The following is a 10,808-nucleotide window of genomic DNA, read 5'->3' on the forward strand; positions in this document are numbered from 1 at the left end:
GCACTGTGCCATCGGCTTCACAGGGGAGGGAATCTTCCCGGTCCTGCACCGGGGCGTGTTTGCTTATGTATTCTTTGGATCTCTTAAGATAGCTGGAGAGTGTTACACCCTTTAGAACGATACTATTCTCACTTGTCTAGGGCAAACGGGACCCTCTCTCATATCAATTTGACTCTTCTTTCTCGCTCACTACTTCCTGTAGTGATGGGAGTGCTGATGGGTCCTATTGAGATCCCCAATCATGCTTGGGTGGAGTTGGGCTTGGAATAGGGGTCTTTGGGGACGGGCGGTGGTCATTGGCATTTCCCCTGTTATTTTTATAAAGATCTGAGATTTCAGGACTATTTAATTCAAAAGTGGAGGGATTTTCAATATACTAACAGGGAACACAGGGACAACCCCATTCTCTATTGGGAGACTGCTAAGACGGTTTTGAGAGGGGAGATGTTGGCCTACGTGGCACATCAGAAAAAGGTGCACAATAAGGCTATTCTTATTTTGGAGTTTAGAGATGGCCGTCGAGCATCCCTCCACCTTAAGACACAATTGTTGGAGGCTCAGCATGCGTTGAATGAGTACTTCATTTGGGGGAGCAGAGGGCATCAGCTTAGTATATGTTTCAGTTCTACTGTTTTGCTAATAAAGGTAGTCGGCTCCTGGCGCGCTTGTTCCGCCCTCATTTGGGTTGTGAGAGTATTGCTACAATATGGGATGCTGGTGGACATATCCATCATAGAAGTTCAGATATTCTTAAGGCTTTCAGAGATTTTTTTGACGCTTTATATGATTCCCTGAGAACTGACGATTTTGCGGGGGCTGTCTATCAGAGGTGGATTCAAGTTCTTTGGACCACCCGATTTCAGCAGATGAAGTTGAACAGGTGATACCTAGTAGTCCCTTGGGTAAGGCACTGGGACCTGATGGGTATCGAGAAGAATTCTATAAGTTGCTGGTTAATGAAATCTCCCCATTGTTGGCAGAAGTTTTTAATTTGGGGGTGGCTTAAGGTTTTCTACCTAAACACCTGAATCTAGCTAATATTGTTGTGCTCTCGAAGCCGGGGAGAGATCTGACTGCCGGAGTCATATAGGCCAATTTCTCTTTTAAATTACGACACCATGCTTATGGAAAAAAATTTTGCGACTTGATTGGCTCAGGTGCTACCCACCCTCATTTTGGAATAGCAAGTTTGTTTTGTTCGTGCTCGTCCAGTGTCCAAGAATATACGCCGCATACTGTTGGCTTTGGAGAAAGTGTGGCCGAACGGTACCTCCTCCTTGCTTATCAGTTTTGATACTGAAAAAGCCTTCGATCATGTGAGGTGGGGGTACCTGTTTGCGGTGCTACGAGTCCACGAGGTGGGTCCTTTTTTTTGGTGCTATCCAAACCCTATATTATGACCCTAGAGCGCAGCTTTTGGTAAATGGGGAACTCTTGGCTCCCTTTGTGATACGGAGAGGTACCTGGCAGGGATGTCCCTTTTCACTGTTGTTGTTCGTGCTTTTCCTCGATCCTTTGATTTGAGAGATTCAATCTAATGTTGATATTAGTGGAATGATGCTGGGAGCCACTCATTTTAAAATCGCAGCGCTTGCCAACGACCTCTTGGTTTACTTATCTGATCCTCATAGATCTGTCATGTCTCTTGGATAGTATACAGGAATACGTGGACTTTTCCCTTGAGGGGATACCTGGTATGGGTTACAAAGCAGAGCTCAGAGAATATCACTATTGTACTATGTTGAGAGTCTATGCCTCCCAGAGTCAGGCCTATTATATGGGCTGTGTGGATTCTCAGTTGTGTCAAAAATGCTCCGCTGTTGGGAATTCCTATTTTCATGGGTTATGGTCATGTACTCTTATTCAGGATTTTGGAGAACCCTAGCCTCCTTTTTAGGGGGGCTTTTGCAGAAGCCGCTTACGGTGGCTGCTCTTCCTATGTTATTTTCTCAGTTTTCTTTGTGGTCCATGCTGATCTGTTCTGAGAGTGTGTTCGTGGGCAAATGTTATGTGCTTGGGAAGAAATGTATCTTAAATCATTGGACGTCCGGGGAGGCACCTTCTATTTGGTATTGGAGGAATAAACTGCATGAATTGATGGGATGGGAGGCTAGCATGGCGTATCACTCTCATAGGAAAAGTTGTGACTGTTAAGATTTGAACTCCATATTTATATATCTTGTCTCCAAATGTCCAAGATCATATCTTGAACAGACTTCAGTTGAGTGCACACCATCCTGGGGAGTTTCATTTTGTGGGTAACAAGTGGGTTAGTCTTTGTAGATGGTTAACTTTTGTGTGTGGGTGAGAGGGGGGAGTTGGGATGACGGGATTGTTCAAACTTGATGACTTGCTATTTGGTTTTTTGTTATACCTGTATTTATCTTCTTGTGATGTTGAGCTTTCATATCTTTGATTGGTTGTACTGCTTTAGTCATCAATAAAAAAATTTTTAGACTAAAAAAAGTGAGACCATTGATCCCAAGACTGGTTTGATTCAGAACATTTAGAATTAAAAAGGTTAAATAGTTAAGAAAATATAGCAAAGATCAGGTACAAAAGAAGACAAAAAAACTTGGAGATTAGACATTCAAAATTATAAGCAAAAGATTAAAGAAAAAAGACACATCTTTTACTCTTCAAAAATAGGAACCGATTTTCTTAATACAAAAGAGCTATTTAGGATTAGTTGATACAATATTTGACGGTGTTCCACACAGACGTCTAATAAATAAACTGAGTGCCCTCGGAATAGGTCCCAAAGTGATGGGCTGGGTCAAGAACTAGTTGAGTGGAAGTTGACAGAGGGTAGTGGACCAATGGAGATCGCTCTGAGGAAAGGGATGTTACCAGTTGTGAATCTCAAGGTTCTGTTCTTGGGACTGTTCTTTTTAAACATGTTTGTAAACGATATTGCTGAAGGGTAAGATTTGCCTCTTTGCGGATGATACCAAAATCTGCAATAGAGTAGACATCTAGGTTGGTGTGAATATCAAGAAAGACCTGGCGAAGCTTGAAGAATGGTCTGAAATTTGGCAGCTAAAATTTAATGCTAAGAAATGCAAGGTCATGCATTTGGGCTGCAAAAACCTAAGGGAACGGTACAGTTTAGAGGGTGAAGAACTTATATACATGACAGAAGAGTGGGACTTGGGTATGATTATATGTGATGATCTTAAGGTGGCCAAACAGGTTGAAAAAGAGATGGTAATAGCTAGAAGGTTGCTATGGTACTTAGGGAGAGGTATGGCCAATAGGAAAAAGGAGGTACTGATGTCCCTGTATAATACTTTGGTGAGACCTCATTTAGAATATTGTGTACGATTCTTGAGGCCGAACCTTCAAAAAGGTATAAAAAGGATGGAGTTGGTCCAGAGGAAGGCTACTAAAATGGTGCTTGGTCTTCATCATAAAGCGTATGGGGACAGACTTACGGCCTCTTTTACAAAGCCGCGCAGCAACAGTCCTGAAGCCCTTTAAATCTCTAAGGGCTTCGGGGCCGTTAGCACAGCGCAGCTTTGTAAAAGAGGTCATTAAAGATCTCAATATGTATACTTTGGAGGACAGGCAGGAGAGGGGAGATATGATAGAGACATTTAAATATCTACATAATGTAAATGCACATGAGTCATGTCTCTTTTATTTGAAAGGAAGCTCTGGAATGAAAGGGCATAGAATGAAGTTGAGGTAATAGGCTCAGGAGTAATCTAAGGAAATACTCTTTTACAGAAAGAGTGGTAGATGCGTGGAACAGTCAAACCTCCCAGAGGTGATGGAGACAGAGACTGTGTCTGAATTCAAGAAAGTCTGGGATAGGCACGTGGGATCTCAGAGAGAGGAAGAGATAACGATTACTGCGGATGGGCCATTTGGCTTTTATCTGCCATCATGTTTCTATGTAAATTATCTAAAATCTGCTCTACAAGATTTGGCTGATTATTTCCATTCAAAAGTATTGGAAATCAGCCTCAAGACTTAATTACTCTTTCTGGTGGAATTCTGTTTGCATGTACAAAAGACCTGAACAATATGCTGCTGAGAAACGCTTCCCACTACTTCAGCACTCTCAAAGCTTGACCTGGACTCCCATTGATAAATCTGTATAAAATCAAAATGTATAATTCATTACACATATGTGTTATATATGACCAAACTTTCCTGATCGCTATTTTGCTTGTTTTGTTTACAAATGCATAATTTTCAATAAAAAGATTAAACTTAAAAAAAAAAAAGTACTAAAGTTAGGATGTTCTAATAAAAATACTGTTGAATTTGATTTTCAAATGTTTAATTCTTTAGATAATGATTGCTGAGCTGACCTAAACTGGAATGAATTCTCCATTCCAGAATGAGAAAATTTAACACTTTATCTAATAAATATTCAAAATTTGGTCCCACTACAATTTTAAAAAAATGTGTTTACCTGGATTACATCTTTACTGGAAAAAGAAGAATTCCCCTTAGAACTGGGGTCTAAAAGTCCCTCCTTGAGGGCCGCAATCCAATCGGGTTTTCAGGATTTCCCCAATGAATATGCATGAGATCTATGTGCATGCACTGTTTTCAATGAATATTCATTGGGGAAATCCTGAAAACCTGACTGGGACTTTGAGATCCCTGCCTTAGAATTAGGTCATATTCTAATAACACCAATCATTAAGAATCCAAAAGAATGCATAACATTGACCAATAATTACAGACCGATTACAGCTATTCCTTTTTTGATTAAACTGATGGAGGGGCTTGTTTGACAAGAACTAAATTACTATCTGGATCAGTTCTCAATATTATATCCTTCCCAATTCAGGGTTTTGCTCGCTTTATAGTACAGAGACAGAATTTGTTTCCTTATTCATATCCTGTATCTGTACCAAAAGTTTAGTATGGGTGTGAGTGCTTTGATTCTACAATTTGATTTAAGTAGTGCATTCGATCTTGTAGATCAGTGTTTCTCAACCTGCCACCCAGTACGCTACATCCACCCCCCACCCCGCTACCACCGCCCTCACCACCACCGCCACCTGACATGCTCCATCCAATTATCCCCCACCACTGTCACAACTCTGGGCAAGGAAGGGCCAGGCGTGTGCAGCGATTGCACACCACCGGCCCACAAGTCTTCCCCCCGACATCAATTCTGATGTTGGAGAGAAGGTTCCAGGCCAGCCAAGCAGTGATTAATTAGCTTCAGCAACTGGTTTCAGTGGGGGGCAGGCTGGCACTTCACAATCTAGGCACATTCACATCAGCTCTGTGGAAAGTATAAATGCTCACCCCTAAAATACAGGCACATATTTGACCTGTTACACAAGCATTCTACAAAGAAAGTAGGTACTGTATATACTTTTCTTTATAGAACAGGCTACAAAAAAGGTGAGTTCTAGTGCCTAAAAACAAATACTCAGAAGCAGTAAACCCAAGGAATGAACTAGAGCTGGCCTATTGTTACATGGGGTGAACTTTTGGATAATGTCAATAGAAAGCTCCCACAAAGGAGACTGTTTTATCATGCATCATAATTCAAGCAGCAAATGAAAATTCTGCTGCCCTAAAGAATTTCTATGCAAAACTTAATGAAGCCTACTTTTGGGACCACATATATATGTACATACATACTTGGAATTTTTTTTTTTTTTAAATTCCCATTAAGATACCTTGGACCCCCCTGACATGTACTAAAAATATGAGGTGAATTGGACTCTAAACAAAAACTTATTTAGAAGTGAGAGACAGGAATAAAGACATGACATTCTCATAAGCCTAAATTTCCTCCTTTGAAAAGTAGGCAAAATGATTTACTCCCCTCCACCTTTTAATAAGCTGCAGCAGAGATTTTACCATGGTCCGGAATGCTAAATGCTCCGACGCTACTCCAATGCTCATAGAATTCCTATGAGCGGCAAAGCAGCACCAGAGCACTTAGCGCCCTGGGCTGCCGTAGAAACCTCTACCACGGCTTAGTAAAAAGGGGGGAGGGGGGTAATAGGAAAAGCCAAATATTTCTAGAGACACCTATTGATGTCATCATTTAATGGATAAGAGAAGGAAAGAATGCTTTTCATAAAAGGTTTAAGAAGGACTGAATTATCAAAGCCTATGAAGCTTTCTGGTCACTATGGGCTCCTTTTACGAAGGTACGCTAGCATTTTTAGCGTGCGCGCTAGTCGAAAATCTACCGCCTGTTCAAAAGGAGGCGGTAGCGGCTAGCGCGCGCTATTCCGCGCGTTAAGGCCCTAGCGCACCTTCGTAAAAGGAGCCCTATATCCGAGTTATGAAAATGCACTGAGTACACGTCAAATTGTTAGAATGTAATATCAAAAAGAGAAAAAAAAAAAGTTACCTCAAAAAGTAAATAATCTGACTGATACCGACCTTCTGAATACCCCCATTCTCTTCCACCAATGGAGGAAGTAGACCAGTGTTATTGTTAGAGGATGGCGGTTCAACATTGTAGTTGCCAAAGCAGCAGAACAGGGAACTGAAGATGTTTCGATTCCTTTGCTTTTTCAAGCTTATATTACATTGGGAAACTGTAAAAATAAAATCACACCTCTGTAAACACATTCTGGCTATGATTTCCCCTGTCTAAACTCAGTTACATTATCCACACACAAAAATGGCTTATTATTTAATGATACAGCAGCTACTAATCACTTCTCCCACAAGTAAACATGCAATCACTGGATTTAATTCCCAACTTAATTCAGCAAATACATTACTTAGTATATAACAAACTTTCTGAAACGTCAAATCATAAAGTCACTTAACAGATATAAAGAACCATCATAAACAAAAAAAGTTTATTTTACTTAAAGGCAATGGTCTTTTCATCCTAAAAGATTGGGCAATACAGCCACAAAAAGCCGCACTGTAAATGATGATCATTTAGGAATGTAATGATATATAGATGAAATACTGAATATATCAGCAGAATTATTACATCACTTGGATTATGACATCACTGGCAAGATCATGACTTAACTGTCAAGTAAATTAACAGTAACCTAAGATCACATTTGCCTTTTTATAAGCTGAAAAAAGAAAATGAATTAGGGAGCTGATATAAGAACATAAGAAGTGCCTCTGCTGGGTCAGACCAGAGGTCCATCGTGCCCAGCAGTCCGCTCGCGCGGCGGCCCAACAGGTCCAGGACCTGTGTAGTAGTCTTCTATCTATATCCCTCTATCCCCTTTTCCTTCAGAAAATTGTCCAATCCCTTCTTAAACCCTAAAAATGAAAACTATACATAAAAGAGGCATTGCATGTTAAAACACTAATATTAGCAAAAACGTCACTTTTTTTCAGTGTTTAAATCAATAAAACCACTTACTAACAATTTTTGAAAAAGATGCCAAGGTTGTTAGTAAAATTATATGGTCAACATTCAAAAGCTTCTATTCACATGATAGCATTTCCAATCCAGATAAGTGCTGCTTACTAGGATATTCAGAGGTATATCCAAATAGGGCTTCTGAATATCTTTACAGAGTATCTGGACACTATGCAGATAGTGCTGAGGTGGAGTCAAGTTTTTCAAGTTTATTAGGTTTTTTTATATACCGCCTATCAAGATTATCTAAGCGTTTTTTTTACAATCAGGTACTCAAGCATTTTCCCTATCTGTCCCAGTGGGCTTACAATCTATCTAACGTACCTGGGGCTATGGAGGATTAAGTGACTTGCCAAGGTCACAAGGAGCAGCGCGGAGTTTGAACCCACAACCAAAGGGTGCTGAGGCTGTAGCTCCAACCACTGTGCCAAGGTGATCCTGGAACTCATCTGGATAATGGTAATTTTCATCCTGCTATATATATAGCTTAAAAATTCACAGTAATATGAGGAAAAAAAAAAATATACAAATGCAATGACACCAACATTTCTAAAACTACTCATACCTATTGAACCAGATCTACCCACAGCTTTGAGAAAACCGACTGCCTATCCAACCGCAACTCAAGAATGGGCAAAAAAAACAACAAACAGCCTTAACCCAAGCAACACAGAGGTTCTTTGGGTTCCTAACACAAGTGGTCAAATACCTGACTTCAAAATATCTTCTGGGAAACATGAACTCCTCCTAAAAAACCACAGGTTAGGAATCTCAGGATACTGTTATAAGACTCCATCACTCACTCTGATCGGCAAATTCAACCAACCTTTAAAAACCGTCTTTATCATCTTCAGCAGCTCGTGAAATCTCTCTTCATACACTGAAACGACAAGTCTGACCATAGTGGTCCATGCCATGATTACATCATGACTAGACTACTGCAATGTCCTACACACTGGTCTAATCAAAAGGTGTTTGCATCAGCTGCAACTAATTCAGAATGCTGCAGCATGACTGACAGAAGGCTGCAAGAGGTGTGACCAAATCACATACTTCCTGCACAAGCTACGCTGGCTACCAGTACCTTACAGGACTAAATTTAAATCTCTGCGCTTGATTTTTAAAGTCCTCAAACAAAATGGGCCAGAATACGTAAAGAACAAGCTAGCCCTTTATACACCAGGACCTCCGAGTTAGAGAATGACACGCAGGAACTCAATTTCCCTGTCCCTGCAAGTTTTGTGTCTGTCCTTATCCCTGCCACATTCCTGTAAGCTCTGCCTTAACCATACAAGCCTCGGATACTTATGATTTTAAAGTGTTTGAGACTTGCGCAGATGAGGACAGAGCTTGCAGGAATGGGGCAGGGACAGGAAAAGAACTCCAGCGGGACGGGACGTGAAAATGAGTTTCTGTGGGGGATGGGGAAAAATTTGTCCCCGTGTCATCATTATCTACTCTGAGTTACTCTCAAGGAGCATCACTATTTGTACAATGCGATACCTACCAGTGAGTCTTCTCTGGAGTGACCCCCCATGCTCTGGAATTTACTCCCAGAGTGGCTACATCTAACTCCAGGACTATATCTATTTCAGGAAGCAGGTGAGAGTCTGACTCTTCATCCAAGCCTTTAATACATAGGGTGATTGACTATACACTCATTCTGCACCAGGACTAGCTTGTCACACACACTAACTAAATCAACTTTTTATATCTTAAACCTTAAAAGTGTATAAGTGCCTTGTGTTTAGCCTCCCATCTATTTATCCCAGAGCACTCTGTGCCACCCATCTTGTCCCCATCTAATATCTGCATTTGACCCCCTCGGTTAAAGGATAAACTGTATTACAGAAAAGCCTTAGTGTCATATCTGTATTATTTGGTGAGGTAATACCTCCAACATTACAAGAAATCAAGCATATAGGTTTTATGTCACCACAAGAGCATTTTTGTTACAGAAGATACACAGAGATATATAGATCAAGCAAGGCCCCGGGAGCTCAGCCTCCCCTACAGCTAGAAACACAGCTTGTATGGGTCCAATGCATTTAATGTAGACAATTTCAAAGCCATCTTGCACAATGAAAGATTAGGTTCTTACCTTTGATAATCTTCATTCTGTAAATCTACCAAATCATCAGTACGATAAGTATTTTATCTCAACCCGCGAACTGGGTCTTGCAGAAAACCACACATTTTTTTCTCTGTTTCTCCTACTTAGCTGAAGGACACAGAGCCCCTACAGTTGAGTCTAAAAGCAAATGAATAGCACTGGAACAAAGCATACACACAAAGGGGGCACAGGGATCTTCCCCTTCAACATAACAGCATTCTGTTCTGCTCTGCAATACATAAGAAAACAAACAGGCAACATCATGGCAGCAATATGGAACCTACCTACTGCGTGCAACAAGCACAAACTGGAACAAAGCCAGCAGTATAGATATGCACCCACATCTGTAGAATGATTCTATATAGGGCCAGTCTGATGGGTGGAAGATACTCAGGCCTGAAAGGAGAAATATCTGAGGCAGAACAATGCAGGCAATACAGAAAGAAATAGAGCAGATAGAGGGTGGGCTGTACTGACTCCATTAATTTACAGAATGAAGATTGTCAAAGGTAAGAACCTAATCTTTCATTCTGTTACATCCACTCCGGAGTCAGGTCATGTACCAAAGCAATGACAAGGTCTAGGGTGGGACAAGTTTCAAGTTTATTTGAGATTTGTTATATCGCTTATCATACGTCTAAGCAGAAGAGCCTGCCTGCAAAACTGAGACCCCAAATGCACCATCTGACCGAGCAGCTATGTCAACTCTGTAGAACCTCATGAAAGGAAGACCAAGTAGCCACTCTACAAATCTCAGATAGATGAATCACTCGAGACTCTGCCCACAAAGTTGTGACACCTCTGGTCAAGTGAGCTTTAAGAGAAACCAGCAGTTGCTTACCACAGGCGATGTAAGTCAATGAAATGGCCATGCAGATCCATAAGGCAATAGAGGCCTTGGATGCTGGCGTACCTCATCTGAACTGTAATTACAGCAGTGAGATCTGGATGTGCAGTAAAAAAGGATGTCAGAGCATTAGAACAGCTCATGACAGTGCACTGAGATATGGAGGGCTGACCTTCCAAACTTCAGTTCTTTCATGGCATCTGAAATAAAATGGTGGACTAAGACCGACTTGAACAGGTGGCGTACAGAAACTCATCATCCAGATCAGGGTTCCCTGGGGCATCTTGCTAAACTTGTTCCATAAAGAGAATCAGTGTCATCCAGGGTGGAAATAGTGTCCAAAGAACCAGTGTGCCCACCAAGGCCATAAGGATCCACAAGGGCCCGGATACTGGGGACCCTGGCAGTATCCTAAGCCAAAAAAGGCACTGGCCTGGAAACTATCAGTGTGCCCGCCAGCTGCACCACTTGAGCTGGGTCTGTGAGATATTCTCTCCACATGGGCTGGACGGAGTAAA

The 10,808-nt window shown here is 41.3% G+C and overlaps 1 protein-coding gene across 3 annotated transcripts in view; it reads right to left on the reverse strand.

The window, feature by feature from the left end:
- CTDSPL (CTD small phosphatase like) overlaps window positions 1-10,808 on the reverse strand; it is a 121,222-nt gene that overhangs the window by 67,240 nt on the left and 43,174 nt on the right. For all 3 annotated transcript variants that reach the window (XM_033931746.1, XM_033931745.1, XM_033931747.1), the window contains exon 2: window positions 6,373-6,530. In XM_033931746.1, coding sequence (XP_033787637.1) covers window positions 6,373-6,530 — 158 coding nt within the window. The remainder of the gene's footprint in view (window positions 1-6,372; window positions 6,531-10,808) is intronic.

This window comes from Geotrypetes seraphini, chromosome 2, assembly GCF_902459505.1.
Source record: "Geotrypetes seraphini chromosome 2, aGeoSer1.1, whole genome shotgun sequence".
Classification (NCBI taxonomy): Eukaryota; Metazoa; Chordata; class Amphibia; order Gymnophiona; family Dermophiidae; genus Geotrypetes; species Geotrypetes seraphini.